We start from the raw sequence: 17,336 nt of genomic DNA, 5'->3' as shown, positions 1-17,336 counted from the left end.
GGGTATGTGTGTGTGAGCCAATGGGCCCTATCTTGCATCCAGCGCAATTGACTTTCTACACTGACGCATGTGCCGTTGCTAGTTTGCAACTGGCGTAGAGCGTTCTTTGTCCCTCCAGCGCCACACGTCGGTAAATTAGGTAATGATCTTGCGCCCCCAAGGGGCGGTTCTGGCGAAAGGAGGAGGCGTGCTCTGGCGCAAACGTTCCCTGGTGCTATTTTGCAGTTTCAGAAAACAATTGCGCCACAAACCAGGAAATACCTGGTTTAAAAGTCAGTTGCGCATTGTTCAGATGCTATTTTAAGGGCGCATGCATAAAATTGCTTGTGCACCTCGCGCATACACTTTGCTTCTCTCATCTACCTAGCTGCACATTCTTGGTAGATTATTTGGGAAAGAACAGCTGATACAGCAATAATAAGTTTGGTACTTTTAAATCAATGCATCTGCAAACACCGTACAGCAAACACATATCATCGTGCACAAGCCCAAAACTTTTAGGATTGATGAGGATTTTGATCAAGAGAAAATATTGTTTTACTGCGAGTAAGTGTTGAAAAGAATGAATGAATGCGGGCGCTCGCGTGTGTGTCCATCTGTTTAAACACACGCAAACTAAACACGTAACGCATAATACAGTCCATGGCAATGTATATTAACGGGGGGACACATGCATATTAGGAAGTCGATAACGATAATGCATACAATACTGGTAAGAAACGATGTTTGTTAATGTATTGCGTATATTATTAAATAGAACCACAGTTACCGCATATCATATGTGTGTTAAGTTTTCTTTGCCAACATTTATTTGAGGACTCAGTACTTCTGAACGTTGTCGACGAAAACGCTATTCCATGTGTGAATTAGGCCATATTATTTGGCCATAAACTGAGCCATTTGAGGTGGTGGCCATGCATCTGTCTCATCGGAGACTACAAACGCGCTGTGAAAATATCAACTCGTCAGATTTAAATACGCTCATGGCTCTTAAAGGGGATGGGAGATGGCACTCTCATTGGTTTATTGCACATTACGCCCAAACCACACCTACGGGTAATTAGGCTACTTCAGACCAACCCTTTTTAGATTTGCGCCGGGCGCAAGAGCCGGTAAAATAGCAACATCGCCATAGAACCGCCAACAAAGCTACTGCGCTTGGCGCTTCTCACTTGCGTTTCAGAACGTTAAAATAGGGCCCAATGCGTGTTTGTGTATCTGTGTGTGGTGTGAGTGTGTGGGTGAATGTGTGGGGATGTGTGTAAGTAAGCGAGGGTTCATTAAAATGTGCATGCATGATGGTGTGAGGGTTTATATAGCGTGTGTATAACGGAATATAATTAAATTGTTCAAATCCTGCATTGCGCACACTCAAACCTACCGCTCTGCGCGTCTCATTTCTCACTAGTTGGTTCAACTTATTTGCAAAACAAGTACACTGTTTTAACCTCTGTGCACCCTGTTCAGCCACATATGATTTGTATTTTCCTCCTCTAACTTTGTGACTATGCTGTTTATAATCGTAATAGTTGTCATTGATAGTAAACATCCACCTGTGAACAAGGATCTTAAGATAAATACTTTATTCATCCAGCAATTAACATATGAGTCTCCCGCCTACCGAACAGAAGAGCAGAAGGAAGAACGAGCACAACATGATCATCAGAGTTGTTCCTCCACTCACACATTGAGCAGTTAGAGCGTTTGTTCAGGTTGGGTCACACTTCCTTTAGTCACTTCTGTTTCAGTTTATTCAGGTGGTAGTGAGATACAATCTCCTTAGTCTACAATTATTTTACACACCCTCTTTCTTCTCAGTTTTGACACCGACACAGCGAAGTGTTACATAAACGATTCCACAATCTTTCTCAAATGATAGAATTAATATTTAAAATGCTAAATCGAGCATCCGGGATCCTAGCACCAGCATGCCCACAGTGTGTACTGTATACTAAGGCCCAATCCCATTTCTACCCCTTACCCCTTACCCTTACCCTTCAAAACAAGGGGGAGGGTAAGGGGAAGGGTAAGGGGTAGAAATGGGATCCCTCCATGGAGGGTGGCAGCCAGGGAGGGATGGCCGGGGCTGGTGTGGTCTTTATCCTGGTGTGGAGCTTGGAACACCCTAGCTAAGATCAGCCAGAGGACAAGGGTTAATATAATTATCCAGCCACAATCCTGAGACTGAAGGAACATCATTAGCATTTGAGAGAGAGAGAGAGAGAGAGAGAGAGAGAGAGAGAGAGAGAGAGAGAGAGAAAGAGGAGATGAGAGAAGAGAAGAGAGAGAGAGAGAGAGAGAGAGAGAGAGAGAGAGGAGAGAGAGAGAGAGAGAAAGGGAATGATCTCCCTTCAGCCCCTGGCCAGGAGAGGAGGAGGTGAGAGGAGGAGGAAGAAGAAGATCAGAGGAGAGGAAGGAGGGAGGGAATATATAGCTTCAAACCACACACCCAGTTAGCTGGACAATTAGCAGCAAGACTGAAACTTGGGGCCTTTTTATTTTCTACTCAAAGTTATATTTAAAGATAGAAATGGTTCACAAAAGCTTTGAGATGTAGGAGTGCACAATTACAGAACATTACGTTCAAATAAGTTTGCTTGGTAATATAATTTGCAATGACCCGATACCCTCTAAAAGAATCCCCAAAAGTGGTTGGTAATTGTTTGTGTTGTTTTGATTACAACTTCTTATATAAAATAAACAATATTATTTCTTAACGTCTCGATGTGTACTTCCAGGTGTCTTGGTGATTCAATTATAAAGAATAAATGAATAGAAAAGTAGTTTGACCTTCAAACCTCCACACTGTCCTTCAGTGAGTTACCAACACATGCCGTTTAAATGACATCCACAGATACAACACGGGACTACCTGTCTGTGGCTCAGCCCCCTCTCATCCCTCCTTCCTGTTGATGTGTTGTTTATCCTGGCTGTCTACACCCACAGGGACAGTTCTACTGTAGCACACCCATTGCGGGTTTTGAACACCCCTCGTCATATAGTAATACTATGCTAATTAATCTGGCTGACAGAGAACAAACCGTCTTTCCAAGGACACTCTCACTCTCTCTCTCTCTCTCTCTCTCTCGCTCTCCCTCCTTCTCTCTCTCAATCACTCTCTCCGTCACTCTTCTGCGTGCACTCTCTCTCCACCTCATGTTCTCTCACTTTCAATTCCCAGCATGCTTTTCAGCATGAACCCAGCTGGTAGCACCAGGAGAATCCCTCCTCACCCCTCCTCACCCCTCCTCACCCCTCCTCACCCCTCCTCTCCCTGCCCAGTGAAGGCTCTACCAGGAGAATCCCTCCTCACCCCTCCTCACCCCTCCTCTCCCCGCCCAGTGAAGGCTCTACCAGGAGCTCTGAAGGTGTTTACAGGAATAGGCTGAAATATTTTGAGTCAAGAGGAGAAGAAGACAGGAGAAAGTCACAATGAGGGTTTTATGAAGAAAAGAATTAAAGGAAAGAAACAGAAGTTAATCTACGGCAGCAAAAAGGGGAAAAGTCAAATGAGAATATTGCTGACTTACGTTTTTTTTTGTCTTCTTCCACCTCCTGTGAGGGGATTATAAACCTCTATTATCAAATCAGTTACAACCGTTGTGTCATAAATCACCGGGTATGAAACCGGCCAACGACACATTCTTCATCGCGTCCCCCTCCCCTCCCATAAGCCCCCCCTCCCAGGTTTCTGCATGCCTTTCGTTTCCGGAGAGATGCTCATGAATGATTTAAAAAGTGATCTGTTTCCAGGCCTAAGCCATCCCAGAGGTAGAGAACAGAGGAGGGCGGGGGAGAGAGGGGGAGGCAGAGTGGGAGGGGCTTCCTCACACATACAGACGCATTCAAAGGGACAGAGGGGCCATGAGTGTTTCCATGTATAGGTCAAGAAATGAACCCTACTTGTCAAATGTGAACATGTGTTCACAACCCAGATCAGACCATGTAAACGTCATTGTCATGCATGGGCAAAGGTGTGCTGTTCCTGATGAAGTGGGCCAATTACTGGTCAAAGCAATGGGATTGGATGAATACAAGGAAGAGGATGAAGAGCTCTAGAGAGAAGCAGGTGGTAGACCGCTCCACAGCAGCCAGGTATAGAATAATATTTACAGAAGCTCACATGGCTAACATCATTCATCACAGAATCAGTGGCTCCCCAGCTAGTCTCATGAAACTAGAAGTTAATCCATCATCTCTCTCTCTCTCTCTCTCTCTCTCTCTCTCTCTCTCTCTCCCTCTCTCTCTCTCTCTCTCTCTCTCTCTCTCTCTCTCTCTCTCTCTCTCTCTCCCTCTCTCTCTCTCTCTCTCGCTCTCTCTCTCTCTCTCCCTCTCTCTCTCTCTCTCTCGCTCTCTCTCTAGCTCTCTCTCTATCCTGATCCCCAGGCTTACATCCCATCCTCTCACCTTCACTCTCAAACGAAAAAGGACACAAAAGAAAACTTTGGCATAATTCAAAATCAGTGTGACAGTTTTCAAAGTCAAAGTCACACGATACTATGGATAATCAAGACCTTAAAAAAGACCAGAGGCTCAAAGAAGAAAACAACAAAAGAGGGCCAGAGAGTGACAGAGAGAAATAAAGCCAGAGAGAGAAAGAGAGCGGATAGAGAGCCTCTGTTCTGCCTACTTCTACAGGAGAAGGGGTAGGAGGAGGAGAAGGAGGAGAAGGTGGAGTAGGAGGGGGAGGAGGAGGAGGGAGGGAGGAGGAGGAGGAGGAGGAGGAGGAGGAGGAGGAGGAGGGGGGGAGGAGGAGGAGGAGGAGGAGGAGGAGGAGGAGGGAGAGGAGTGTGTTCCTCTTCTGCCCCATCATGCTTGCTCCTTCTTCAGATTGCTTATGTAACATAACAAGTCCTTTTATTGTTTTCCTGGTGATTGCTGCACTCTAGAATAACTGCAACTCTAAAGCAGAAATAAAGTAGTAGTAAATAGAGAATTCTAAGCATTTATAAAGTCTTGTTCCAACATCAATACTCAGTACGCAATTAATAATTAGTAATACATATACATGAGATACTGAGAAAGGGGTTTACAGGATCATCTATGAAGCGTTGAAGTTGATGATTTACAAACTATTTATATAATAATTCTTCATAATTTTTTAGAATTAATAAATAACAGGAATTCATGATACATTCAGGTTTACTGCTAGTTTAATTGCCCCTTGGGGATGAATAAAGTGATTTGAATTGAATTGAATCGAATTGAAGTATTTTGTGTGAGCTCATTTAAAGTGAGAACTTTAACGTACTACCTATCATTATTTGGAACAGCTGTAATTGTACACACAAGGCATTTTCAGTCTTTTAATGTCATTTTTAAATGCTAAGTAAGTCATAGATAGTCCTCCTGACTTTAGATGTCCTCACACAGAAGACTTGACTCATGATCTCTTACCACCTGAATTGATAGGTACAGCCAGTAGCTGTCATTAATAATTGCTAAGTAAGGCATAGATAGTCTTCACTTTAGATTCTCCTACCTAAACTAATCATGAATTGAGTTTTTATTATCAAAATAAAACAAATTGCAAAAAGATGTCATCATTAACTTGGTCATCATTAAACTGATTATGAATAGCTCCCTAATAGTTATTCATAATAGTAATGCATGAACAATGCATCACAATAGAGGATTTAACTTCTGCTTTACAATAGAAAAGAAGTCACAGTTATTCTAAAGTGCAATCAGAATCCTAATCCAAAAGGCACCCGCTGCAGGCTTTCTGTTCCCTCCGTTTGCTTCCTAAGTCTATTCTGGTCCACTCTAGCAGAGACTGAGAAGAAACATTTAAACCTCTGAGCACATTAGATTTCACAGCAGGGGGCGCGGAGGAAGGAGCGGGGGGAGAAACAGACGTGCACGCACCACACAGACAAACAAGACGCAGGCGTGAACCAACACGCTCCTGTACAACCACCAAGAAGGAGGAAGAAGGAGCATTTGCATTTATAGCACTTGCTATTTCGTCGAGCCAACCATGAAACTTAATTACAGGTCAGAACGGCGACATGATGAGGCCTACCAAACAAGATCCTGTCTTTCATTACGGACGTTGTGTTATCCTGCTGATAGAATTCATCTATCAGTTATATTTGTTGAAATTAGGGACCTAACACTAGCATTAAGGGACTTTGCAAAAAGTACCTGGGATAGTCCCTATCCACAACCCACATGTTTGTGTCTTTAGCCGTCGGAAAGTTGATTGCTAGTGAAGCCAAGAGTTAAACCAAGTGCTTATCTTCTCCATAATGTTACCTTCCATGGCTGTCCAATGATACCGGAGGAAGGAGTGAAGGGTGACTGAAGCGCCCATGCAGTCCTTGCTCTTCATTCTCACCAACTTTCCAACAGTCTACGTCTTAGTCCCTCTTTTGGCCTCCCGGCTCTGATCCACTTAGGTGGCTCTTCCTGGGCCCCAAAGTCCTGCCTCTATTCCATTATAAAGAGCCAGTCTATAACCTGCAGCTTATTTGATTACACAGGCCCAATCCACGACCTCCCTCCTAATCCATAATACAGACTACAGGCTGCCGTCCACTCTGTAGTCGGACTCCAGCGTCCAGTGAGGATCTGCTGACAGATGGGCGAGCGGCGGGTGGGGATGAGGAGACGGGGGGAGCATGGATGCTTACCAATAGGCCTGAGCCAGCAAATCTAATTCCACTGATGTAAATGATGACAGAGGGTTAACACATCTCTGCCCTTCTCCTCCTCCTCCTCCTCCTCTACTTCTTCTCTTTGATGCTGGGCGATGACTTCCCCGTGGCACATCCATGATATTGAACAAGATGGATTTGAAAAGTGTAGCTCAACCTCCAGAGTGCTCTACTGGGTCCAATTCTTTTTGGACACAAAAAAAACGAAATGTAACTTAAGTTTTGTATGCATGCTGTCTAGGAGCTCATTATAGGCAACCTTGAGGTTTTCTTTGCAGTACAACGAATGTTATGCTGAATCCTATAATATTCTATCGACCTCACTCTGTCCACCCCGCCCTTCCTCTTCTTCTTCCTCCCCCCCCACCCTGTGCTCGTCAATCCCTTACTCCGTTCCTTGGCTGTCCTCTACCTTGTGCGACCTCGCTCAGCCCATAAAGAGATCTAGTTTGACTTGACTTCAGCACATCCACAAATCTAAACTTACCACCACCCACCCATCGCATCAAACCTCCCTTTCCTGCGTTGGCACTTAATGGCCTATCAGGTTACGCATTTATTGATAAAGCAGCACTATTTAGTCCTGACTACCTGGCTTCCCGCACACCTGCTCTGCCAGCTCTTTAGGGCACAGCCAGTCACTCTGACAACGCAGTGTCAGATTAAACACACACAGCCAAAAACAACCTGCTCTCATCCCGGGAAGATGACAAATGGGATCTCAGAGCTTGGATCATAGTTTTGTCTTTCTTCTCTGTTCTGTCATTGCGTACTAAACTTAGTCCATTGCCTTGCGTTAACTAAATAATCGTTTCTTTTGAGGCGGTTTCTAGCTGGAGGGAGCTGAGGAGCCTGGGGACATATAACCCGGCCAGGAAGCCAGTACCAGCGCTCCCCCCTTCCTACCGTCGATAGCATCAGCGTATCTTATTACTGTGGTGACCTGCGGGTACACTGCCACTCGCTCTTGATCACATAAAACCCATTTGGCCCCTGCGCCCGCCCATGCGAAGCCCCACGGTTCGAGTGGAATATTCATTATTCAAATTTAAGCATTGGAAATCCCAATATGTTACTAAGGCCAGATGAGATGAGATGAAATAGCTTAGGCCTTTGTCCAAGGAACATTGACTAATCGTCTAGCCCCCCGACCCTCCATCACCCCCCGCCAACCCCCCAAAATCAATTTCCCAGCCGTAAGCTTCAGACACTCCTGATTGTACTGTACTAGCGAGGACCCCCCCCCCCCCCTGTCCTGCAGGTTGCCCAGAATAGCTTATTGATTAGTGATTATGTTACGGAGGTGTGGGGGGCCGGGGTGGGATGGTGGGTGGGACGGAAGACGGACTGGTCTCAGTCATCGCTGCGGGGCTATATTTGGGTCCCCTCTGATACCAGATCCAGCGCAGTCACACACTGTCACCAGCTGCCACCAGCGGCAGCCACTGCTAGCCTCTAGATAGCATCTAGACAGCATTGAGATAGCACAGGAGGGGAGGAAGTGACACCGGGGTCAAAAAGATAGAAGAGAGGGAAAAAAGCTATTCTGCAAGTAGGGAAATATGAAGAGATTTCTCGAAGGGGTTATGGAGTACACATTTGGTGTGACATCACACTGGGGATGTAAACAGTGAGCTGATAAAGGCTTGTATGTGGCGAGTGCACAAACACTACTCTAAGAAGTCGTGAATCAACTTCAAAATAAAGTAGAATATAGCTGATCATTAAAGTTATCTGAGATTCTGGCATCGCTGTGGACACCGTGGTTTCACCCTTGGGTGGAGGTTGATCTTTCTTTCCCTCTCTTTCTCTCTCTCTCTCTCTCTCTCTCTCTCTCTCTCTCTCTCTCTCTCTCTCTCTCTCTCTCTCTCTCTCTCTCTCTCTCTCTCTCTCTCTCTCTCTCTCTCCCCATCTCTCTCCCCATCTCTCTCTCTCCATCTCTCTCTCTCTCTCTCTCTCTCCTTTATCTCTTTCTCTTCTTCTCTCCCTCGCTCCCTCTCTCCATCCCTCTCCCTCGCTCTCTCTCTCTCTCTTTCTCTATCCCTCTCTCGCCCTGTCTCTTTCTTTTTGTGGTTCCTTCTCTCTCTGATTCCGTGCTGAGCCTAAAAAGTGCCTGTGATCAATACCTGCAGGCCTTCTCCACAGTGCCAGAGGGCTGTATGTGTGTGTGTGTGTGTGTGTGTGTATGTGTGTGTGTCAGTTTGTGTGCACGGGTGTGTTTGTATCTGTATGCACAAATGTGTGTTTGTTTGTGTGTTTCTGTATCTGTTTATGTGTGCAAGTTTTTGTTTGTATCTGTCTATGCTTGAATGTGTGTGTGTGTGTATCTGTTTGTCTGAAAGTGTGTGCTCGTATCTGTTTATGCATGCGTGTAGCTGTGTGTTCATTTGTGTGCATCTGTTTCTGTGTGTGTGTGTGTGTGTGTGTGTGTGTGTGTGTGTGTGTGTGTGTGTGTGTGTGTGTGTGTGTGTGTGTGTGCGTGTGTGTGTTTGTTTTTGTGTGTGAGTGTTGAAGGCTAGCTGTTAGCGTGTACGTATATGCTGTCTCAGCATCCACTGAGGACCTCATCAAACACCCCCATCCCGGCCTCCGTAACCCCCCTGCCAACCACATACAGACACCCCCCTGCAGCACCTCCTCCTGTGTTAACCACTCACACGCGTCCCGTGCCCCCGCCCCCCTCCAGCACCACACACACATTCTACTCCCTCCCATCTCTTCAGGCCCGACCCTTCTGAACAAGGATGTTAAATACCATTCAAATGTCACCCCGCCGTATTGATTGGAATGATAATTCTGAGGCTCTGACGGCTCAGGGGCCATCCTTCACTGTCACAGAGTTGCCATGTAAGGGTTCTCCGCCCACGGCTCTCCTGGCATGGAGAGTGGCGGTGGTGGGGCTGGCGGGGGGAACGCTTGGACCACCGTGGCTGTGTGTTTGTGTCGTTAATCATCGGGTTAGCAGGCCAATGACAGGCCGAGCAGGAGCCGCGCTGGGAGAGATGGGGTCATTGGAAATGCCCCTCGGATTAAGGTTCGCTTTTATGTGTGTGCGTTATTGTGTGTGTGTATGTGTGTGTGTGTGTGGGGGGGGTTGTGTGTGTGTGTATGCATGAGTGTGTGTGGTTGTTTGCATGAGGGTTTTTGTGGGTGTGTGCGTGTGCGTGTGATTGTGTGCTTGCGTGTTGTGTGTGTGTTAGTTCGTGTGTTTTTGTGTGTGTGTATGTGTGTGTGTGTGTGTGTGTGTGTGTGTGTGTGTGTGTGTGTGTGTGTGTGTGTGTGCAGTTACTATAGTTGTCTCTTGATTGTTATACATATCTGACAGTTCTGCGTGAGGGAACAAATAGTGCTATTTAACTTTAAACATGGACAGCCAGCAGTTCTATTTGTGATTTTTCGGATTAGTGGATGCCCTTTATCACATCACTCAAGGGGTATGTTATTTCCGCTACACAGTAGTTCAATGCAAAGAATGCATACCCTTTTTTTACGTTTTGATCGCTGCCCAGTCTCTTTGATCGCTGCCCAGTCTCTGATGGTTCTTCAGAAGAACCATCAAATACACAGATTGAGAAGAACTTCTTCTCAATCTGTTTATTTTCACAATGCGTCTACTTATCCTAGATATTGAGGTGGTGAAAGCCACACACAGATACACATCATACACTCACTCATACGTAAATATCTTTAGGGTAAGGGAACCATCAACAAGCCCCTCAGGGCGTCACACGTCCATCAAGTGAAACGAAGATCCTCCTCACCTTGCTGGTACCTCGATGTTGGAGATGGCGTAGAAGTACTTGAGGAGGTTTTCCCGCTGGACATAGGTGCCCCCCAGGGCGGGCCTCAGCAGCCTCAGCCTCAGGTTGGTGAAGGTGAAAAAGTCCCTCAGTCCCTTCATGCTCTCCATGCGTGTGTAAAGGTTGTCCATGTTCTGCAGCCGCACCCCCGCGAACACGGCGAAGCGCGAGCGCACCTCAAACGTGACGTTCTTCTCGCTCTTGGAGCCCACCCAACGGGAGTACTGCTCGGTGCAGAGGACCCGTGTGATGTTGGCGGCCGACAGGTCGCGCACCTGCTTGGCTGGCAGGTTGAAGGCGTCCAGGCAGTCGTCGGCGTAGTACTGGAAGGGCTGCCAGCTGCGGCCGTAGTCCATCGACTTCTCCAGCACCATGATGGTGGGCCGGCCGTACTCGAAGGTGATCTGTATGTCGCCGCTGAGCTCCAAGCTCTTGTTCCAGGACATGGAGATGTTGGCCAGCAGGGGCTCCGGGTAGCGGCTCCAGGTGACCGTCTGCCAGTAGGTGAGTAGCCCTGTGCGCTGCTGGTCCTGCATGAGCTGGGGCGGGTGGGCCAGGTCGGGGTTGGAGGCGTCACACTCGTCACTGCACATGTACGGGTTCTCCTGCAACACAACCAGGGGGAGAGAATCAGCTGGGGACTGATGGGGTTAGCATTGGAAACCAGCAACTTACAGCAGATACAATTTAGAGATGTACACTTGACCTTCTATCTAATATCAAATTGAAATTAGATCAGGAGGTTAGAAGTGGGTTGGGGTTATGGTAAGGGTAAGGGGCTCAAGGGGTGGAGTGGGTTATCTGGCAGCCCTAAGGATTCCAGATGCTGGTTCGACCCGCAGCTCCCACTAGCAAAATGTCAAGGTTTCCCTGAGCAAGACACCAAACCCTGACTGCTCCAGAGGGTCTCGCTGACTCCTAACTTGGCTGACACAGCCGTCAATGTATGTGTGCATCAATGGTTAAATGCAAGGCACTAGTTTGAGTACGCTTTGAGTGGCCACTGGTCTAAATAGTGCTGTACGTTTACAAAGGTATACCTTTAAACCTTCAGGGGTTTTCTTTGGGAATATTCAGAAATGGTTTTGTCCCTCCTACTTTTCTAATAAGACACAATTCTTGGAATGAAATTCTAGGAGTGAACAGGAAGATGAGTTGCCTAACTCCTTCCTGTTCTCTAGAGATGCCTGATCCCTCATCTAAATCCTGTTGTGATCTCTGTTGGCCAACATCTCCAGGATGTCTCTCAGACTTGTACTTCAGTGTTTTCCATCTTCCCTAGGAGAACTGCAGCCCCGCTCCCACCTGCCTTCAATCTAGAGAGATTCTGAAGGGACCACATTATATAACCCTGTTTAAAATTAAATTATATACTCTGGGAATTTGAAGTGTATTAGGTTTTGCCTCTGCCAGTAATGGTTTATTAACTTTAACAAAACGTTTTTGTGTACGGCTATCTTTAATGCAGCTCATATTATTTTGACCTTCACCTATTAACTCTCAAATTATCATATATTGAAAGTAATAATCATTAAATAATATGAATAAAGTTTGAAGTGTTTAATAATTTGATTTATAAGCTTCGGTTACAAAGTTTGAGGGTTTTCATACTCACTCCCTTTCATCATATTCTCACATCCTTTTCTTTCATTTAGTTATAATGATTTCTTCATATCATCTTTGAGTGGTATCAGTAACAACATGAAGGTTTGTCTGATTTTGAGAACAAGCCAGTCCTATATCCGATCACATTAGGGATAAAAACAACAACGAACAAACAACTTTGATGAGCAGGAAGGTGGCCTAGAAAATGCAGCTTCAATTCCCCTGATCTGCTCGAACACTTTTATTCCAGACACTTCTCTTGGTGGCATCATGGCAGCCTGTGCTTCTGTCAGTTAACCTTGTACTCTAATCAGCCTGAGGAGGAGAAGAGAATCATAACAAAAAAAGGTCTTCTGGGAGGAATCACACAACATGAATTTAAAAGTGTCACACATAATTTAAAAATAAAAATTGCTTGGGTTTTGCATGTTTGAGTTCAGTGTTTTTCAACCTGTGGTATGCGTAACACTGGTGGTATGTGCTGGTACTGCATATGGGATTTCTTTCTTGAAAAATACCCTATTTTTAAAAATAAAATAAAATACAAATTGACAGTAACTGTCATATTTTCTAAATTAATGTTTTCCATTGATGTTTTTTGATAATTTATGTTTGCTAAATAAGACATTGTTGCTGACTTTATCTTTTCACTGTTTGCCTCCATTGCAGAAATAATTGTGAATAAAGGGGCCGCTGGTGTATTTATCTGTTTGCATATGAGGTGGTACGCAAAAGGTGACAACACCCAAAGTCAAATGTTGGGAACCCATGTTTTCCTTATGCTTGCAGAGTTTTTTTGTAATGTTATGTGCAAGATATTAGACTACAGATTTCTGTTCAAATGTATGACTTCAATAGTCAATTAAACTATAAAAAAAACAGCGGCAAATACATTTTGAATTATGCTGCACATTATGCTGCACAGTACTTTTGCAAAATGTCTCTTATCCTCAGATTTATCAAGCACAGGCTGACAATCTGTACACCTATGCTAAAAGCCTATGCTGCTAAAACACTTTATTTACTCTTACAGACAAGAAATGCTCCTGACAGTATTACTGTATAAATCTGTCACAATAGCAAAGAGAGGACATTTGTAAGTAAATACTACGATGAACAAAATGATGACGCAGAGAAAATATACTGTATCTGAATTAAATAATACTAGCATCATGTACGTTGTAGATAATGCAGGCATACATCATGTATCTCTTGGCTGAATTAAATCCCTGTTTCTATGTCTTGGGTCTGAGAAGCAATATTATGCAGACGGTGGTTTTGTTTGTATAAAGTCATTGGACTGCGCCGTGGAGAGCAAGCAGTCACTCACGGCCACTCGCTGCCCCAATAACAAAGAGCAGAAGTAACAATCCTGCCAGGGTGAGATTATAAATCATCTGATTTATAGCGTGACACCAGGGGCAGGGGGAAAAAACTCCAAACACAAGCTAAACACTGAGGTGGTGCTGAGGAAGGCTGTAGGACACTGAGGTACATCGCAGGGAGCCCGTCTACCCATGTCATAAGGTATACAGTATCATTCTTCTGTGGAATCACAATGTCTCTTTTCCGCTGCCTTGACGGACTGTACGGTCAGTATCTCTAACTCTCTCTCCCTACTTCTCCGAACCTCGTTTTCTCCCTCTCTCTCTTTTATCGGGTCCGAATAGACACGAGCGGGCCTTGTTGTTCCTCGTCTGAGATAAGGTAATTATCTTTATAATGACTTCCTAAGCACATACACAACAGAACTGGAGGTGGTTACGACATGTTAAAGAGAGAGAGACAGAGAGAGAGACAGAGAGAGAGACAGAGAGAGAGACGGCCTGCATCACTACGTTACGGTAACGGTGTTCCTCTCAAATGTTAAGTCTCAACGTCAGGTTCACGAGGTCTGCAGACTGACACAGATTGTGTAGCGTCTGTCATCAAAGGGCGGGGGAGGGGTTTATAGACAACAGCAGCTGTATGGTGGACCTGCTATGCTTCTTTTGTGTCCTCCATTAGTGTAGCAGCAGATGACCTCGGAAGTTAACACACACAGGAGTGGATAAGTAAGGCCTTGTTCCCCGCATGACCCTCCTCCACCTACAAATCCTGTTGAAAATGATCCCGGTGTCATCCTGTCCCAGATACAGCACTTCATATAGATTAGCCCTCACACCGTGTGTGGTTGAATGAGAGGGAGTACGCCCGGCCATACCCCCTGAGTGTTCACGTGTGAACGCACAGGAATTAATTGTGTATCTCGATAGGAAAATGCTAAGTTCATAGTATAGACTTAGTACCCACACACAGGCACACAGTTCTGTTTTGTTTTTGACAATATCAATAAAGTACAGATTAAATCTCTGAGCTGAGTGGAAGATGGCAGAAGCCTCTCTGTACCCCCATGTTGCGAGCAGATAGGGTGATGAACACGCTCTGCTTCATCAATGGGATTCTTGCATTCCAGGTCAGCTTAAGCCCTGTGTATTACCCTTATCCTATGCTGTGTCCAGACAATACTTTGCCCTGTCCCCCAGACACACACACACACACACACACACACACACACACACACACACACACACACACACACACACACACACACACACACACACACACACACACACACACACACACACACACACACACACACACACGCACACGCACACACACACAGCCTGGCCAAATGCTTGAAGCAGGTGGCCAGCACGACTAAGCCCCTACAGCAATCATCCTTACTAGGATCCTATCTCCACGACAACAACAACAACAACAACAACAGCCCAAATGCCAAGGGACCTCCTAACATCTTCAGAGATAACTCTTGATTATTCAGATAAAGCAGCGTAGTAACAGATTCAAAGATAACTCTTGATTATTAAAACAACGTAGTAACAGAATCAATAGGTGACCCTGTGATCAGTCTCCAGACCACATTGCATTGTTTTGTTTCTCACACGCTTGGGCTGCGGCTAACGAGGAAGCTTCTCCTGATTGGATCTTGTGAGCGGATGCTGTCTGACTTGTGTGTATTTGCGGGGGAACTCCTTCCCCTCAGCTGGTATGGGTGGTGGTCGCTGTACCAGGCCCCAGCTGTCCCGGGCCCCAGCTGTACCAGCCCTAACCTGTTCCTGCCCTAACCTGTCCCGGGCCCCAGCTGTCCCGGGCCCCAGCTGTCCCGGGCCCCAGCTGTACCGGGCCCCAGCTGTACCGGGCCCCAGCTGTCCCGGGCCCCAGCTGTACCGGGCCCCAGCTGTACCGGGCCCCAGCTGTACCGGGCCCCAGCTGTACCGGGCCCCAGCTGTACCGGGCCCAGGTGTACCATCACTAATCTGTACCAGCCCTAACCTGTACCGGGCCCCAGTGGTACCAGCCCTAACCTGGACCAGCCCTAACCTGTACCAGCCCTAACCTGTACCAGCCCTAACCCGTACCAGCCCTAACCCGTACCAGCCTTAACCTGTACCAGCCTTAACCTGTACCAGCCCTAACCTGTATCAGCCCTAACCTGTACCAGCCCTAACCTGTACCAGCCGTAAACTGTTCCAGGCCTCGGCTGAACCAGGCCTCAGCCCTTTGGTGTTCGTACGAGGTAGAGATCGAAGGAACACCTGACAAACAACCTCTGTTACATTTACATTTTACATTTACATTGAGGGCATTTAGCAGACGCTTTTATCCAAAGCGACTTACAAGAGACTTACATCCATACACACATTCACGGTGGAGTCAACCATGCAGGGCGACAGCCAGCTCGTCAGGAGCAGTCAGGGGGAGGTGTCTTGCTCAGGGTCACCTCGACACTCAGATAGGAAGAGCCGGGGATCGAACTAGCAACTTTCCTGGTTACCAGCCAACCAGATCTACCTCCTGAGCTAAGCCGTCCCCTGTTTCAACAAACCATGAACATATGTGGTTGTCCTGAGCAACTATATAGCTGAGTTCCTTGGTGAGGGCATTATCTTGGGTTTCAGTGATGCATGCGGGCCGGTGTATTCCAGTGTTAGGGAGTGTATTTCTTCACTTGATGCAATGATGAATTCAGCAGACGACATGTTACTAGTCAACACGCTGACAGTTAAGAGTTGGTCACACAATCTCTTTCACTAACATGTGGATCCTATTCTCTTATGGGTGGGTAAACGTTGATATCAATTCTGGTATACAGTACCGTTCAAAAGTTTGGGGTCACTTACAAATGTCATTCCAGCTATGCTGGCTGGAAACGGCTGATTTTAAATGGGATATCTACATAGGTGTACAGAGGCTCATTTCCAGCAACCATCACTACAGTGTTCTAATGGTACATAGTTTAGCTAATCGTGTTAAAAGGCTAATCGATGATTAAAAAACCCTTGTGCAATTATGTTAGCACAGCTGAAAACCGTTGAATAAAAGTGTGACTTTTCACTGAAAACATGAACGGTATAGTATGTGAGAATTTTTAAAAAAATATGAAATGTCATCATGTAGAAGTCTTTAATCCTTTGAAACATGAGGCTTCTTGGTTGCTAATATGTAGAGGCCTCTTAGTATCTACCCCCCCCACTACTCAGTGGAACATCCCTCCTGTCTTCGATTGACTTATGAAGGTGTCCAGGTTATAGTACCGGCAAGGGGAATAAGGCTTGAGATCCAAAGTCAGAGAACACAATTTATTTTTGTTTTGTTGAAACATCAAATTAAATGACCTTCCCAATAAAGAAAAACCACAGAGGGCTAGGAGAATGCAATATTGCTTTTCTACTTAGAATCTTTGATTTTGTAGTTTTTTTTTGGTGGTACTGTACATGTGTCTGTGTCTCCATGCACCTAGTACATCAGGCTTATGATTCTATAGCACACAATGTGGCCTAAACGAGAGCCAGTCTATAGAAGTGTCTTCAACAAATAATGCATGTGTGTGAACACGCACATGCACACACACACACACACACACACACACACACACACACACACACACACACACACACACACACACACACACACACACACACACACACACACACACACACACACACACACACACACACACACACACACACACACACACACACACACACACACACACACACACACACACACACACACACACACACACACACACACACACACACACACACACACACACACACACACACACACACACACACACACACACACACACACACACACTTGTACTTAAGATACAAATCAACAATTGGCTTGTACAGGCTAAAGTGCAATAATGAACATGATTATCCATAGACTCAGGTGACCAATCAACAAACAGCTCAAGCTGTTC

The 17,336-nt window shown here is 45.8% G+C and overlaps 2 protein-coding genes and 1 long non-coding RNA gene across 3 annotated transcripts in view; all 3 read right to left on the bottom strand.

Moving 5' to 3' along the window:
• The window catches only part of ntng2b (netrin g2b), a 41,194-nt gene extending 26,736 nt beyond the window's left edge, over nt 1-14,458 (bottom strand). The window contains exons 1-2 of the mRNA XM_060039058.1: nt 14,453-14,458; nt 10,421-11,100 (exon numbers count right to left, since the gene is read on the bottom strand). Coding sequence (XP_059895041.1) covers nt 10,421-11,100; nt 14,453-14,458 — 686 coding nt within the window. The remainder of the gene's footprint in view (nt 1-10,420; nt 11,101-14,452) is intronic.
• Nucleotides 1-17,336, bottom strand: part of st6galnac6 (ST6 (alpha-N-acetyl-neuraminyl-2,3-beta-galactosyl-1,3)-N-acetylgalactosaminide alpha-2,6-sialyltransferase 6) — a 139,850-nt gene that overhangs the window by 65,067 nt on the left and 57,447 nt on the right. The gene's annotated exons all lie outside the window — the stretch shown is intronic.
• Nucleotides 14,582-17,315, bottom strand: LOC132447282 (uncharacterized). The gene is made up of 2 exons (XR_009523065.1): nt 15,328-17,315; nt 14,582-15,183 (listed from the first exon to the last, which is right to left on the bottom strand). It is a non-coding gene; the product is annotated as an uncharacterized LOC132447282 (long non-coding RNA).

This window comes from Gadus macrocephalus, chromosome 19 (genome assembly GCF_031168955.1).
Source record: "Gadus macrocephalus chromosome 19, ASM3116895v1".
In the NCBI taxonomy this organism is placed as follows: domain Eukaryota; kingdom Metazoa; phylum Chordata; class Actinopteri; order Gadiformes; family Gadidae; genus Gadus; species Gadus macrocephalus.
This window is presented reverse-complemented; position numbering and strand designations above follow the sequence as displayed.